The 17,183-nt window shown below is 41.9% G+C and overlaps 2 protein-coding genes across 2 annotated transcripts in view; one reads left to right on the top strand and one right to left on the bottom strand.

The window, feature by feature from the left end:
- Window positions 1–5,015, bottom strand: part of POLR1B (RNA polymerase I subunit B) — a 40,613-nt gene extending 35,598 nt beyond the window's left edge. Inside the window, exons 1-2 of the mRNA XM_077486120.1 lie at window positions 4,735–5,015; window positions 435–602 (exon numbers count right to left, since the gene is read on the bottom strand). Coding sequence (XP_077342246.1) covers window positions 435–602; window positions 4,735–4,911 — 345 coding nt within the window. The 5' untranslated portion in view covers window positions 4,912–5,015. The remainder of the gene's footprint in view (window positions 1–434; window positions 603–4,734) is intronic.
- A 56-nt stretch (window positions 5,016–5,071) lies between these two features.
- Window positions 5,072–16,382, top strand: NANP (N-acetylneuraminic acid phosphatase). The gene is made up of 3 exons (XM_077486121.1): window positions 5,072–5,345; window positions 10,928–11,052; window positions 13,445–16,382. The coding sequence occupies exons 2-3, from the start codon at window positions 10,963–10,965 to the stop codon at window positions 14,078–14,080; spliced, it is 726 nt and encodes a 241-aa protein (XP_077342247.1). The 5' UTR covers window positions 5,072–5,345; window positions 10,928–10,962; the 3' UTR covers window positions 14,081–16,382.
- The last annotated feature ends 801 nt before the right edge of the window (window positions 16,383–17,183 follow it).

The following is a 17,183-nucleotide window of genomic DNA, read 5'->3' as shown; positions in this document are numbered from 1 at the left end:
TATTAACATAGACCTTCCGCTATGGCATAATCCTATGTTCCCACATTTACTTCAATTTCTAGACTACCCCTTTTGGGAATGTACATTCTTGCTCATCCTGACGTGTATGAACACAATGTTCTGCATTCATTTGAAGAATTACAGAGTAAATATGAGCTGGTGCGCACAACCTTTTATAGGCATTTGCCATTTCTGAAAGTCAATTTATTTTCCAATACCCATTGATAGTATCTTGAGACATAAGAATACCTAAAGGATTGATTTCTGAGATTTACACCCATTTTGTTATATGCCACCCTATTGGAGAGTCGTCCTAGGTGGCATGCTTACACGTTTTTATGTTACTACTTGTCTCTATTACCTGTTGCTGCCCCAAAAGACCTTCACAAATACATTTTAGGGGCATGTGAAGAACCCCACTTAGGTTTACTCACAGTCAGCCTTCCATGGTAAGTGCACCTTCGCCCTCTACATTCAGCCGGGTAAACCTTTGGATCCTTACAGAGGCTTCCCTTGGGGACCATGGGCTGGCTGATAACCGCATCAACAATTTGAAATGATACACGAGCATTTTTAAAACTAAATTCCATTGGTTTTATGGCCTAAAAGACAGGAGAAAGGAAAGAGTGTATAATAGCATAGTTGTATCAGGTATTATACTCAAAGTTTAAATATACACCGATCAGGCATAAACTTTATGACCCCTGACAAGTAAAGTAAATATATTTAATTATCCTGTTGCAAATGGCATCTGAAAGCAATTGGAATACTTTAGACAGCAAGTTAACATGTGGTCCCTGTGTTGAAATCAGAAAAAAAAAAAAAAAAAAAAAGTTCTCCATCTGAAAACAGTTACACGCACCAAAATTATGGTGTGACTTTTTGCCCGTATCAATCTGTATACAGTGAACGATTATCTGCACTTGGTCAGAGTGTGAACAGGATGGGAGCAAACAAATACTCCTTTGCAGACGTGCGACGTCCGGGTGATGTATTGCTCAGGGGATATTTTCTCAGACCTTGCTGCTCTCCAGGATATCCTAACAGACACAGAGAGAAGAAAAGGAGGGTGCATCAGCCTTCTGCATTATCCCAAGCAAATTTATTGATAGAACCAAAATTAAAAACTACTCACAAAAAAAAAAAAAAAAAAAAAAAAAAAAAAAAAAAAAAGCTTGCTTGTAAAAGCCACCTGATTGTGGCAACCAGTCCTGAAACCAACAGTCTCCAGATGGTGATAGAGGGGATATCAGAGCCACTGCAGGCTGACACGTTTCAAAGGAGTACCTTCTTACTCTCTATAACCTCTCTATCACCATCCAGAGACTGCTGGTTTCAGGACTGATTGCCAGGATCAGGTGGCTTTTACGAGTGAAATTTCTTCATGTTTGTGAGCAGTTTTTAATTTGGTTTTTATCAATAAATTTGCTTGGGATAATGCACAAGGCCAGTGTGCCCTCTTCTTTATTCTCTGTGAACAGGAAGGGGGTTAAAAGTTAACTCGTTGGGTGGGGAATTCTCAAATCCATCCAATGATAAATTTTAAAAAAAAATTTTTTTTTTGATTTATCAAATTTTGTTTTGTTTTAATAAAATGCTTTTGGAGGAAAAAAAAAAAAAAAAAAAAATCTATAAACAAGATAAATAGAAAATGAAAATACATTAATAATTTTGTTTATTCGGCATGAAATGGGGCTTAAGTAGCATGAGGCTGTATATTCTACAATATTTACATTTTACGGTAAATTAATTCAATGAATCCAAGCTCTGCAAGCTGAGATAACATGCACTGCATTGATGTAGTCACACAATTTCACAGTAACCATGATATAAAAACAAAGTCCAGGAACATTTTTATGATTGAATCGCTTCTGATATCATGGTTTTACTAACCTGACGGCTTATTATTCTAAATAGGAAACCTTCATTTTGTTTGTAAATAAAGATTTCAACTACCAGTAAGAATTGGTCCTCATATTTAAAAAGCACCTGTCGTTTGAGATCTATCACGGCAGAGCCTGTTAGCGGGCATCTACTCACCTGCTGCCACGTTCTTCACCAGCCGTCCCATTAACTGCTTGCCGGCCGACTCTCGCCTATATATGTCAGAGAAGGGCACGTACAGGCAGATCAACGTACCTGTACATTGCCCTTTACAAAGCGGTTAGACACGCACGTGCGCGCTGCGAGTGATCGTGGGTCCCGCAGACTCTGTCTGCGATCATCTCATGGAGAGGAGGAACGGGGAAATGCTTGTTTACATCAGCATCTCCCTGTTCTGCCTAGTGACGGGACACCGATCACAGCTCCCTGTCGTGTCACACACACACACACACACACACACACACACACACACACACACACACACACACACTTTTTTTTGTCTCTCTCTCTCATTTATTATAGCAAAAAGTTAAAAATAATGAATTTTCTTCCAAATGGTCACTCTTTTTTTTTTTTTTAAAGCGACGCAGTGCCGAATCGCAAAAAGTGCTCTGGTCTTTGGGCAGCCAATTGGTCCAGGGCTTAAGTGGTTAAAGTGAATGAGACTGTTGGTGAGTCAACAGCGGGTCAGAGGAGGAGCCGCCGCGGGACTGAGATGACAGTTGCTCTTTAAAAATTAGGATTTAAAGCGAGTTGATTTAAACCAAGCCTTTATAAAGGGGAAGTTCCACTTTTGGGTGCAACTCCGCTTTAAGGTGTAGTTATGGCCTGTTACCACTGAAATGGTTGGAGGTGGCTGACAAACGTTGGCGCCTCTTGAAAGAGACATGGTACTTAATTTTTAAATAACACAAAGCTACTGCACTGTGTGGCTCCCATTGTGAAATGAATAATGGCAGGCATGGAAGGGCAGTTATGAAGCTCTAAAAAAGCTGCATAAATGCCACTTAAACATAGGGTATTGATGCACGTGGGAATGAGCCCTGACACTTTTGCTTCGCAGCTGGATCTGTTAAAGTGAAAAATAACAGGAACAGATAAAACTCCATCACAGGGAAGAAAAAAAAAAAAAAAAACAGACTGCTTGGTTAATGCTAGTGACTGCATACATGGCATTTTTGCTTTTAGTACCACTGTGGGACTCATTCAGATGGGCGTTGACACCCATACTGCAAGCTGATCCTCTTTTGCCTGAGTCTGCATCCACCTCGGAGCTGCATGTGGCCAGCCTACAAAAGTGGATGCAGACAGTAGCTGCACAGACACAGCCACATGTCAAAATTTGACACATATGCAAGACTGGGTGCAAGGATCTGAACACAATGTGTGTGTTTGGATCTGTGCACGCATGTCAAAATTTATGCAGCTGCTGTATCCGTATCTATAGGCTGCCTGTGCACAGCTCCAAAATGGTTGAAGATGCAAAACCCAGTGGCTCAGCACACATGATGGATGTCAGTGTTCGCATGAATGAGCCCTTAAGGGCACAAATAGATAACAGACCTATCTGGTTTGGAACCACTTTAAAGTAGAACTAAAAGACAAAATTTCTTCCCATTTTGTATAGAGTAAGGGAGTGTTTTGCCATCTGTCTCCCATTGGGGAGATTTCTCTTCACATCTTGTCACATAGCCAAAACAGGAAGGAGAGGAAACCCCTTCAAAGTGAGGGAATCCTGGAGTGTCATCAGAACTGCTGTCGAAGATTTCTACTAGGGATGCACCAATACCGGATTTTTAATCGGCGAGTATGAGTACTGATACTTTGAGGTGCGTTTTGCATCAATACAAGATAAATAGGTGCAAATTGCACTGCAAAAATTGCTTGCCATTTGCACAGGAATGCAGTGCAATTCCTGTTCAAACCACGTGCGATTCCCCCCACCACTCCTGTGTGTGTGAACCCAATAAAGAAAGTGAAGCGCCATGTAGTGCAGATATAGGCAGTTTATTAAAATATTATAACTCACAAAGTAAATATTTAGTCAAATCCATATCTGCAGTGTTCATGTCCCGCCAATGATAGCAAATGATGGCCGCTGGAGGTGCTCACAGGGCTGGAGGAGAAGTTCTGGGACTCCTGTAGGTATAAGGCGGAAGTGACATCAGCTTGGGGGCGGACCGCCTGATATCTCCTCCAGCAGCCGTGGTTTGCTATCATGGATTTCACTCCTGCACAGATGTCAATGTAAATCGCAGGTGAAATTGCAAAAAGTAGTACAGAAACTACTTTTTGAAATTGGTCACAAACGCAGTGTCGCACCGATTAGGACAGTGCCATTTCTGGGAACTGCCAGCGATTTGACATGTCAAAACGTTCCAATGTGAACCAGGGATAAGTGATAGGGACACCGAACTGTTAGGGCACCCAGGACTACGAGGAGACCATTGAGCAGAGTGGTGGGGGGGCAGTTCCAGTGTCAGGCAGGAATATGGTGCAGGCTCTGTCAGGGGATGAGTTCCAGCTATAGGGTGATGTCACTCCTAGCAGTGTGGCTGACATCATTCTGTGCCTGCAGACTGAGGTTGGAGAAAGTAAACAACATCTTCTGTCATCCTTCCTGATATCGCATGCCGTACAGTGTCATCAGTGCACACAGTTCGGAAGAACAGCTGATGCCGCGTCTCAGGGAGCGACGCGTTCAACATTTTTGTCCAAAAATGCCACACTGCATGGGAAAACTTTTTTTTGCCCAGCATTGAACTTTAAAGAATGAGTTAGAAGCTATGAATATAAAGCACACAGGAAAAGTATAACCACCTGTGCTTCCCCCCCCCCCCCCCCCCTCACCTGCACTGCCTGGAAGAGTCCCTCTGTCATGGCCTGGTTGAAGGACTCGATGTGGGCTCTGGTGATGTCCTGCAGAGGAGGGTGCTGCTTCTTTCCAGGCTTCCCATAGCCAGGGTCTGTCAGCTTCTTTAGACTGGGCTCCCTGGGCAGTTTATCCCACTTCTGAGTCCAGTCCATGATAGCAGGAAGGACACACAGTCCACTGCTGAACACCAAACACACAGAACCTAGTACTCAGCAGCACATGTGAAGTCGGAGGGGGTGTGGTCATTGCACACATGCTGCCCGTGACGTACTTCCGCCAGTCTCCGCACCCCAGGACTTGTAGCTATCAAGCGTCAAGTACCATTGCCAGCTTCGGCTTTCAAATATGTCTGCAACCGTGTGTATGTAATGAGACAGCGGCGCCTCGTTATGGACAAGAGGAAAGAATCATTCTATTCAGACGTGAGAAGAAAGGAGGCCGCCATTTTGTTGTAGACCAGATCTCTAGAGACTAGCCTGTGCCTCAATCAAGGAACAGGAAACGAATTCCCAGTCATTCTAACATTTACACCCCGCCCTCCCGCCTGCTGGCCTTGACTTGTGGCACTTCACTCCATAACACCGTGGTAAAGTATTTGTGTCTTTCTGTGGGGCACATTTGTAACGTTACGTTGGCTCTGCAGGGTAGGCGGACATGCTTCACTTCTAGTAATCTCACTTGAGCTGTCATAAGTAAAGACCAAGAAAGCGTTTCTTTTTATCGTACAGTGACATCTAGTGGTCACTTCCTAATCCTACTGTGCACTGTGATCGATTTTTTATTTTTATTTTGCATTGTGATTGCTCTGTTTTGTTTTGCTGGTTGAGCCAATCTATAAATATATTTTCTTTAAGGGTCCTTTCACACATTCATGTGCGTTTTCACGGACTCCGCTCACTCAGCAAGGATCGAGCCATTGATATCCACTGAGCCAGTGTTGTGACAAATTCAGTCCGGCTATTGAAAAGTGTCTGCCCCGTACTGCGCAGGCACAGCCACGCTTCAGGCACGGCCTTGCTTCACTCGGCTTTTTTTATTCTAACTCTATGTCCACTTGTATGGTGGGGCTAGAACCCGGACTCGCGGCGCAGGTGCCATTCATCTTCAGATATTTTCGGAATCTGGTTGTCCTGTGTACTGCGCATGCGCAGTACACAGCGGACACTATGCGACAGGACACCAACAGATGACAAGTCATGTCAGTCCTCCATTCTCCTCTATGGGGAGATCGGATGAAAACTGATCCACCTGTCCGCTTTCATCCAATCAGATGTGCCAGACGGATGGAAAATAGGGCTTCCATCCGTCTGGATTTAGTGGATCAGATGTCAGCGGACGTGTCGCCTCTCACATCCGTCGCTCCATAGAGTTACAGGGAGTGTCCGTTTAGGTCCGCCTGAAAAACTGAACTGATCTGAACGGTCCACATGTGTGAAAGAGCCATTACTTTTGGATAGCGGTCTTTATAAGGCTGCATTCACACCTGAGCGTAGTGTCTTTGAGAGTTTTTTTCGCGCGGTTGGCACATTCTTATGCGCGACTTGCACGCATTTTTGAGCTTTGGTGTTTTTTTTTTTTATTGCCCAATAGAGAAAACTATCATTTGTTGCTAGGTATTTCAGCAGTTTGAGCTTTTCCCTTTAGCTTTTACTTTTATTATTATTATTATTATTATTATTATTATTATTATTATTATTATTATTATTCATGTATTATTATTTTAGTTTGTTAGGGTAAGGAGTTGGAGTTAAGGTTAGGATTCGGGGTTAGGGTGTCTCGTACCTTGGTTGGAGGCCGAGTTGATGAAAGGGCTTCCCCTGCGGCTCTGGTCCGGACACCCCTGAATGTGGTGACAGAGGTACAAGGCTCAAAGAAGCACGGGTGCCAGTAGCTTAAAAGTAGGTGACTGTCACAGTCAGGGACGTAGTTGAGGTGATTCGGGGGTATGCATGGTAAGATCACAGGGTGGTCAGGAGACGCCTACGCGTCAGTGCACACTGGATATTAGCATGAGCTCGTCTGTGTGCTGGTACACCCGCATTAGCTGTACGGGAAGGAGCAAAAGCTGCAGAAGAGCTTCCTGACATGGGGGGGTTGATTTACTAAAATTGGAGAGTGCAAATGCTGGTGCAGCTCTGCATAGAAACCAATCAGCTTCCAGGTTTTATTGTCAAAGCTTAATTAAACAAGCTGAAGTTAAAAACTGATTTGCTACCATGCACAGCTGCACCAGATTTTGCACTGTGCGGGTTTAGTAAATCAATAACCACGGTTATTTATTCATTTATTTATTTTTTGTTAGGGTGTTACTACAACTACTCAAATAAAAATAATCATTAATAATAACCCCAACCCTTAAAGCGGTGTTGCGTCCCCCCAAAAAAAAATTACAAGCCAGCAGCTACACATACTGCAGCTGCTGGCTTTTAACAATAGGACACTTACGTGTCCTGGAGTCCCGCAATGTCTGCACCGCAGCTGATGTTTCCATCAGCTGACGGGTGCCGCCGCCGCCATTACGGGTAAGGGAACCCGGCAATATAGCCTAACGGCTTCACGCCAGGAACCCTACTGCGCATGCGTGAGGCCCTGCTCCTCCCTCCTACTGGCCCAGCGTCAGGGAGAGGAGGAGGGAGCCCCGCGGTGGAATTGTGGACCGCAGCCTGACTCCCGGAAGTGGGAACAGGATACCTGTGAAAGACAGCTATTCTGTCCCCCCTCCCCCCGAAAGGTGCTAATTGTGGCACCTGAGGAATCAGATGAGCGGAAGTTCCACTTTTGGGTGGAACTCCGCTTTGAAAAAATGTAATGCCTAAACACCCTAACACAAAATAAATTATTATCCTTTTTTTTTTTTTTCGGGTTTGTATGTTTATTGCTATCATTATTATTATTATTATTTATAATAACTTATTCTTTTTAAGGTTAGGTGTTATTTATCATTTATTTATATATCATTGCATATTATTAATTTATTTTATTTATGATGATTTTTAGTTATTTGTGATTTTAGTTTACATTTATTTAATAATATATTATTGTTATTTTATGTTTTACACTTTTTAATTTGAGCAAAAAATTGCACACAATCGCGCATTTCTATGGGAATAAAAATGCTCAAATTTGCCCAATTTGAGCTACAAAAAAAAAGCTCCAGAACTTTTTTCAGCTTCAGGTGACTTGAAGCGGAGATGTGAACCATCTCCATAGAGACTTTTTTTTTTTTTTCTCCTCCAACGTTTTGGCGCTTCAAGCTACAAAACGCTGAGGTGTGAGGCTGCATTAAAGGTTTTTAGTAATGTTTGCGCTGCCGCTGGGGAGAATAATAAAGACCATTGTCACTGCAACAGAAAGTGACGGCGAGTGCCACATTGTTCAGTTGTCAGCAGAACAGGAATTTAACTACTTGACCTCTGGAAGATTTACCCCCCTTCATGACCAGGACACTTCTTGCGATATGGCACTGCCTTAATTTTAACTGCCAATTGCACGGTCATGCAACACTGTACCCAAACAAAATGTATGTTATTTTATTTCTGCAAGTAGAGCTTTCTTTTGGTGGTGCTTGATCACCACTGCAGTTTTTATCTTTTGCGCCGTAAACAAAAAAGGCTGACAATTAAAAAAAAAAAAAAAATAATAATTTTTTACTTTCTGCTATAAAACACATTCAATAAAAAAATAAAATAAAAATCACATTTCTCCATTCATTTAGGCCAAAATGGTATTCTGATAATACACATTTTTTGGTTAAAAAATCCCAATAAGTGTATATTGATTGGTTTACGCAAATGTTATAGTGTCTACAAACTGTGGGATATATACTCATTGGCTACTTTATTATGTACACCTTGCTAGTACCGGGTTGGACCTCCTTTTGCCTTCAGAACTGCCTTAATTCTTTGTGGCATAGATTCAACAATGTGTTGGAAACATTCCTCAGAGATTTTGGTCCATATTTACATGATCGCATCATGAAATTGCTGTAGATTTGTCGGCTGCACATTCATGATGCAAATCTTCCGTTCTGTGACTGCGGAGGCCATTGGAGTACAGTGATCTCATTGTCCTGTTCAAGAAACCAGTGGTGAGATGATTTGAGCTTTGTGACATGGTGCATTTTCTTTAGTGACACTAATACTGTTGACACTGGCTGGGAAGGGGTTAAACATCTAGGGTGATCAAAGGGTTAACTGTGCCTAGCCAGTGTTTTTGTTTACTATGTGTGCTGCTTTTATTAGGGGCTAAAATGAATTTTAGTCCAGGCACACAATCCATCCCTGACAGGTGTTGTAATCCCTCTCCACAACTTAAAAAATGACTTTAGTTATACTTTTAAGATACGCTTTTATTCAGCATTCATTTTAAGAATAATAAACATGTGGGAAACTAACTTAATTCATGTTGGACAGGTACTTATTAATGTTTAAAGCTTACTGTACAGGGGCGGACAGGTAGATAAATAGCTTTAATGTAGAAGAGACCAAGCATGTCTCTTCTGCATTAAAAATCTTGCCTGTCTGCCCACTTTTATTTTGGAACCTAAAGTTCCACTTTAACTTAAAGTGGAACTTTAGTCAGAAAATCAAGTCCTGCTATATCACTTTAGGCTGGCTCCTTTTGCAGGTATAGCTATGTAAAACATTAAAAATAAGTGTCTATACTGTTTAAAATCCAGTAATACACTGTCTCACCCTGCTCTGCACATGCTCAGTTGCTCTCCAGGCATTGCCGAGTTGGTAGAGGCCGATCTGCTGACAGCCTTTAAGAGGAATAATCCCTCTTACATTTAAGGAACCAGCTTCTGTTTGATCTGCAACTGCCATGGTGCTGCACATGTGGACAGCTATGACACCAGCCATTTGATGATTTTCCATTTCTGTTGAGGAAACAAGCAAATGTGACAGTTAGAAATACTGGCATTCCAGAAACCTTTTTTTTTTTAATGTTAAATCAATGAGTTTAGTTCCGCTTTATGATTTACTTTTGTTCAGGGGCTCTGGGCTTCAGCAAAATGACAGCTTCCAGCAAGAAGAAACAGGCGCTACGATGGAGGCAATTTACAGCACACACTAATTTTGGTGGCATAATTATTAATGTAGAATGTATGTTCCTTGCTAGAGAGCATTATTTTTGATCAAGTTTTTATGGATAAAGTTTGGCTTTAACAGCTTAAAAAAACAGTTCTATTCCTGGGAACTTGCTGGGAATATAACTGTCAGGCCGCGTACACACGCGGGGACTGTTTGCCCAACTTTGTCCGTCAAACAGTTTCGGCAAACAGTCCGCTCAAAATTAGCATGGACGGACATGGCCGCACACGACGGACGAACAGTTTGCTGAAACCGTGCGCGATGACGTGAACGGCACGTACGACGGGACGAAAAATACGACGTCCTATACACTGCATTATAACTTTCGGCGTATAAATCCTTTCTGAGCATGCGCGGAACTTAGTTTGACGAACAAGCCTACACACGAGGGGACTGTTCGCTGAAACAAGGTTTCAGCGGACAGTTTTTCGGAATTTCCGAAAAACCTTGTTCAGCGGACTGTTCGCTGAAACTGTCCGCTGAAAGCCCACACACGAGCGGACTGTTTGCCGAAACACTGTTCAGCGGACAAAGTTGGGCTAACAGTCCCCGCGTGTGTACGCGGCCTCACTGTTGTGCTCTCAACCAAACTGTCAAACCATCAAATGGCTGGAGTCCTAACTGATCACATGTGCAGCACCATGGCAGTTGAAGATTAAACAGAGGCCAAGATGGAGGCTTCCTTGGTTTAAAACGATAGGAGGGTTTAGTTCCGCTTTAAGGTAAGCGCACATATTTCATTTTTGATGAATCCAGGTGTGAGCAATTGCAACAAATTTTTCTTCATTAACTAAAATATTAAATGGGTGTAAAACCTATGGTACCAATTGGAAATATGATCAGAAATTATCTATGAAAAAAGAAAGTAATTTAATCGATCTGTATTAAAATGAAAAATGTACTCAAGAATAGCTTAAATTTTGTGCGTAAATGCTGTAGTAGATGTTTAATGTTAGCCCCGGTTTACATCAAATGCAGATTTGAAATCTCACTACTTCAGTGCGATTTCAAAGCCACCTGTCAGTGCGACTTCATGTGCAGCATATTTAATTTTATTTACTTTTTTTATTGTCAGATACTTCCTAAGTCTGTGCCCACACCTTTTCAGAAATGGTGTTAAATGGAATTAAAGCCATATTTTTTGATTTGGATAACACATTGATTGACACTTCTGGAGCCAGCAAAAAAGCAATAGAAGAGGTAAGTTCTAGTTTATGAAATTCTCTGTTCCTATAAATGAATACAATATATATCTACATTCTGTGCATTAATAAGTAAAGGTTAAAGCCAAGCTTCTGGATATTTTAAAAATGGAACCTCCAGCTTGTATATAAATAGGGAATGCAGCTCAGGCTGCAATACTCGCCTCTTTTGGCGCTGTCTCTGCAGTAAGTCTTTTATGCCAGATTTCATCAGTCTTTGGTTGCGTGATGCTGGGCATCTTCAACCTCAAAGACAGGGGACATACTAGGAGCGGGTGGTATTTACTTACACTGGGGAGTGCAAAATTTGGTGCAGTACTGCATAGAAACCAATTGGCTTCCAGGATTTACTGTCAAAGCTTAAGACCCGGTTCACACAGGGGTGATGTGTCAGGCGACTTAGCCGCCTGACAAGTCGCGTTCCCTTCTGTACTATGGAACCGTTCTAATAGGAACGACTCAATTTACTCCGACTCAGAAAAAGGTTCTTGTACTACTTTTGGGACGACTTCAGAGCGACTTGTATTGACTTCTATACAGAAGTCATTTTGCAAGCCGCCGCAGAAGTCGTGTGCAGGTCGCCTTAGAGTCGGGCTGCCCCTGTGTGAACCGGGTCTAATTGAACAAGCTGAAATTAGAAGCTGATTGGCTATCATGTACAGCTGTACCAGATTCTGAGTACTTCAATTTTAGTAAATCTCCCTCACTGTGTGCCTGCAGTCCCAGGGTAGCGCTTGGCATCATGAAGAACAGCGTTGGGGAAGAAGTAGAGGACCATGATAGATAAAATGGTTTCCCTATAATATATTTCAACTGGTTGTTTAGCTGCTTACCTGAAACTCAGATTTATAGCGGAGTTCCACCCAAAAGTGGAAGCTCTGCTTTTCTGTCTGCCCCCCCCCCCCCCCCTCCAGTGCCACGCTTGGCACCTTTTGGGGAGAGTGGGGTACCTGTTTTTGACAGATACCTGTCCCCACTTCCATCAGACCTTACCGCAGTGAGATACATCAGAAGTCCGGCCCTCGTCCTCTTCCTTCCCCTGCCCCCAGGGCAGTTAGAGAGCTCAGTATGCTTCGCACATGCGCATTAGGGAACCAGCTGTGAATCTTCACTGCTGGTTTCCCTTACCGGCTATGGCAGTGGCAGCACCCGAGAGCCGATGGAAACATTAGCTGGGGTGCCGACATCGCTGGACTCCAGAACAAGTGTCCTATTATTAAAAGTCAGCAACTACAGTATGTGTAGCTGCTGACTTTTATTAATTTTTTTTTTTGTGGGGGTGAAACTCCGCTTTTAAAGAATAATTCTAGACATCGGGTTGTTGTGCATGCCTACATTGCTCCAGCTTGGACTATGTATATATCATACCTGGCCGATGCTGCTGGAAGTTATTTTAGTGATCCCCAGTAACTTCTGGATCCCATGCTGATTGGCTGCCCTCCTGCATTGTAAATACAGGAGGTCAGTCACTCAGCATGGGTGACTGACCTCCTGACCTCAGCATGGAAGACTCCTTTTGTATTTTCTGAATTAATGCAAAGTATTCTGATTGGATGAGGTGGAGAGGGGGGCAGTGACATCACATTCTCCGATTGGAGAGCGTTTTGTATTTATTCTGAGCCCATGCTCTGTGGTTAACCTTCTGTGTTTTGCAGTGCTTCCAGTCGGTCACTCTGGACCAGGAAGCAAAAGGAGATCACTTAAGAAGCGTGGTCTATTTTAGTGATTTTTTTTCTGCTTCCAGTGGCATTGGGCAGGTATGTCATATACATCCAAGCTGTACCAGTGTAACTACAGTATGTATAACACACTTATGCCTGGAATTATTATTTTAAAGTAATTCTAAAGGTACTAATTGAAAAAAACAAAAACCAACATGTTATACTTGCCTGTTCTGTTCAATGGTTTTGCACAGAGAAGCCCTGATCCTCTTATTTTTGGGTTCCTTGCTGCTGGTGGCTTCTCCCCCCTGATGACTGTCCCCAATAGCAAACCTTGCTATGGGGGCACTTGAGCAGGCATGCTCCAGAGCCATGATCCTGTGAATGGACATTGTCCATTCACATACAGAGCAGGGCTCAGCCCTGCTCTCTCCTTATTGGCTCACTGGTTTTTATTGACAGCAGTAGGAGTATAGGGTTCATGCTGCTGTGTGAGCCAGTGAGGAAATGACATGGAATAGCCGCTGCACTCATGCATGTAACTGGATGTAACTGGATGGAAATGGGGCTCAGGTGAGTATAAGGGAGGTGTGGGCTGGGGAGGAGCTGCACCCAGAATTTTTTTTTTTTTTTAGGTTAAAAAAATCTTCTGCCTTTAGAACCACTTAAGTTTTCTAGCATGCAGAAATGTTACTTCTATTTCTATAATGGATTGCCTTATTTGCACAGGTGATTAAATTACTTAAAGACAAAAGCCAATTCAAAGAAGACGAAATACATATCATATGTAATAGGTTTCAAGCACAATTGCTTCATGAAACATTTGATCCCTCTGAAATGACCATTGATGATCTCAGGGTATTGCACTGGGAGAAATCCATGCAGGAAATCAAGCCTGGAGATTACAAGGACTTGGCCCAAGAATCATATGCATTATGGAAAACCAAGCGTCTACAACTCATGACATTGTCAGAAAGCGCCAAAAACATGCTATGCGAACTGCGGAAATCCGTGCGCTTGGTTCTGTTAACAAATGGAGAGAGGCAGGTTCAAAGAGAGAAAATTGAAGCTTGTGGTGTCAGTGCATTGTTTGATGCCATTGTGGTGGGAGGAGAACATTCAGAAGAGAAGCCAGCACCATCTATCTTCCTCCATTGCTGTGATCTAGTGTCAGTAAAACCAGAGGACTGTGTGATGGTGGGAGACAATCTGGACACAGACATTCAAGGCGGACTGAATGCTGGATTAAAGGCAACCATCTGGTTAAATAAGAACCCCCAAATAAACAGCAATCCCAGCCCTACTCCTCATTACACTATACATTCTATGAATGCACTACCTGAAGTTTTACAAAATGTCCAGTAGTCGGAAAGGGGTTTTCAGTTTTTTAAAGAATATGGGAATCCCCTTCATGCACAAGAGTGTGGTTCAAGCATGCAGACAAGGCAAAAAAAAAAAAGAGGATGAGCTCTTTATGAAACGTAGGCTTTAACCGCTTCAGCCCCGGAAGATTTTACCCCCTTCCTGATCAGAGCACTTTTTGTGATTCGGCACTGCATCAATTTAAGTGACAATTGTGTGGGCGTGCGACGTTGCACCCAAACAAAATTGATGTCCTTTTTTTTTCCCACAAATAGAGCTTTCTTTTGGTGGTATTTGATCACCTCTGTGGTTTTAATTTTTTGCGCTATAAACAAAAAAAAGAGCGACAATTAAAAAAAAAAAAAAACACAATATTTTGTATCTTTTGCTAAAATAAATATCCCCCAAAAATATATATAAAAATTTTTTTCCCCTCAGTTTAGGCCGATATGTATTCTACATATTTTTGGTAAAAAAAATAAAATAAAAAAATCGCAATAAGCGTATATTGTTTGATTTGTGCAAAAGTTATAGCGTCTACAAAATAGGGGATAGTTTTATGGCATTTTTTATTAGTAATTGTGGTGATCTGCGATTTTTATCAGGACTGCGACATTATGGCAAACATTTCGGACACCTTTGACACTATTTTGGGACCATTGTCGCGCATGCCCGCTAGCCCCTTCATTTAAAGGGGACATACAGGTACGCCCATTTGCCCACCGCTGCCATTGTGCCGATGTATATCGGTGTGCAGCAGTCGGCAAGTGGTTAAATGAATAAACACAATTTGTGTGCTTCTCTGGTCTCTAACCATCCCCCATTCTCCCCGCAGCACTGCCTGCTTCTCTCCTCTCCCAACAATTGCTGGGGGCGTGGGGATGTTTCAGGATGGTGAGCAGGGCAAGGGCTGGTAAATACCCCTTCTTTCTATGAATAAACGCAGTGAGTGATTGGTAGGTACTTTATTCATAACTGATACATAGTAACTGGATTTGAAGGAATAGTTGTGTGATTCAGAATAGGAGTGACTAATCCATTATAAGCAGCTGATGCACTTTTAGGGTTCTGATGAGAAACAGCAGTGTCAGCATCTCTTTAGAAGTGATTACCTTTAGGAAGCATGTCCTCCAAAAGTTTATTTTTTTTTATTTATTTTTTTTATGCAGAAGATTCCTTACAACCTGACCTGTATTTTAGTGAAGGGTTCTTCACACAAGCAGGAAATTACATTTCTGGGGGCGTTTTGTACACCCACCATGCAACGCCTAAAGACTGCCAATTTGCACTGAATTTAATTTCTAGAAAATTACAGTAGCTGCAGGTTGAAAAAAAAATGTAATTTCTATTAACAATATGGCTTCTGTAGCAATAATATATGCTATATTATTTTTTTCCATGAAAGTGGAGTTGCCCTTTAGGGTACAATCATTCTGGGGTAACAAAAAAAACATTTTTTATTTAAATGAGGAATATGTAGATCACTACTTCTCCCATCTAACTACTGTATGTACACACTATGTCCGCACTCCTCCTGTCATTTAGAGATCACTGGCCTATGCTAAATTCTCTATTCATTCAGCATAGGCACAATATACAAACACTAATTTCTTTCTTCAGTCTACTTGGATATGTTCACTTTCAACTTGTATATCAATCACTTAAAAATAAACCTTTTATTTTTAGGTGCAAATGTACTTTGAGGGCCAGTTCACACCAGACGCAGTTCCGCATACTTTTTTTTTTTTTTCTGCACTAAAAATGCATGCACAGTGTTTTCCATGTATTTCAATGGCTCTAGTTCACACCATGCAGTCCGTTATGATCAATTTCTGCAACAGAAACTGACCAGAAACTGACTGTATTGGTGCAGAAAAAACGGAACTGCACGGAACTGCATCTGGTGTGAACTGGCCCTTAAGGTGAACACCCGGTTTATATAAAAATGTCAGTTGATTCAGTTATGCATTAATTGAGAATCTATTCAGTGTTTTTTCAGTGTGATCACCACACTCATAGTCCAGTGACACTTCCTCCAGCTCTCTAACTGAATGTCTCTACCTTGGTATGGCCATAGAGCTGGAGAAAGAGCCTGCGGGGGCCTTGCGCCCAGGACCCACTGTTTGTGGTTGCAGTGTTTTTTGCAGGCTCATTTGCAAAAAGAAAAAAATATAGGTGAATTTATTGTTCTATGTAAAAGGTGAACTTGACCTTTTAGCAATATGATATGCACAGAATTGTTTACTAAAAATTACTGTAATCAGTGTTTTATATAGTGTATTAATAAATTACTATTCAACCTGAAGATTAAAAGTCTGTTTTATGTATATGTTTGTGTACATTGTTTTAAAGTGGGCATTTTTCACATAAAGAGCGCTAAAGAGCCCAAACCAAAAAAAAAAACATTTTACATTAAGGATGACGCTTTATCATCACCTACTCAGAGCACTATTCTGAAAAGCATTGAATACACTCTGCCCCTTAAAGTGTTACTTACCCCAGGACCCTGCATTCACTATATTTGGTCTTCCACAGTACACAGAACATGGAAATGCAATTGTTTTAGTAAATATAAACGGCTTAATACCTTTTTTCCTCAGCAGTTACAGCAGTCTGGTGACTTCTATCAGTGTCTGGTTAAAGCTTGTAGGAGGAGTTTTCATTCCCCCCCCCCCCCCCCCCCCGTGCTAATCACACGTACTCTTCCAAGAAAAACTGACTCCTAATGCTCTGTTCTGTCAGGAGATGGATTGGAGTCAGTTGAAGACAAGGATCAGAGAAGACCGGATCGAACAGCCTTCATACACAATGCAGAGGATTAAACCCTTGGGTTCCACAGTGAGTATAACAAGCATGCTTTACTGCATATACACACTGATGTTTCTGTTGTGGGTTTAGTAACACTTTAATTTGTCTTTTTGAAATAAAACCAGTAGGAAGGATGAAATAAGGAATTAAAGTGGTTCCAAAGGCTGAAGGTTTTTCACTTTCATGCATTCAATAGACTTTAATGGAGAAGCTTCAGAAGAGCATGTAGTAAGTTTTTGCATGGTTTTACCACGATTTTCTTTTTTTAATCTGCCTAACAACAAATCGGGCATAAAAA

Source organism: Lithobates pipiens, unplaced genomic scaffold (assembly GCF_037356315.1).
Source record: "Lithobates pipiens isolate NorthernLeopardFrog02 unplaced genomic scaffold, aLitPip1_a1.2 Scaffold_18, whole genome shotgun sequence".
Classification (NCBI taxonomy): Eukaryota; Metazoa; Chordata; class Amphibia; order Anura; family Ranidae; genus Lithobates; species Lithobates pipiens.
This window is presented reverse-complemented; position numbering and strand designations above follow the sequence as displayed.

Excerpts from the sequence above, each read along its gene's own strand:
- NANP (XM_077486121.1), top strand. The coding sequence starts at position 10,963 with ATGGTGTTAAATGGAATTAAAGCCATATTTTTTGATTTGGATAACACA. Across the intron at positions 11,053-13,444 it reads GCAAAAAAGCAATAGAAGAG|GTGATTAAATTACTTAAAGA; the intron begins GTAAGTTCTAGT and ends TTATTTGCACAG.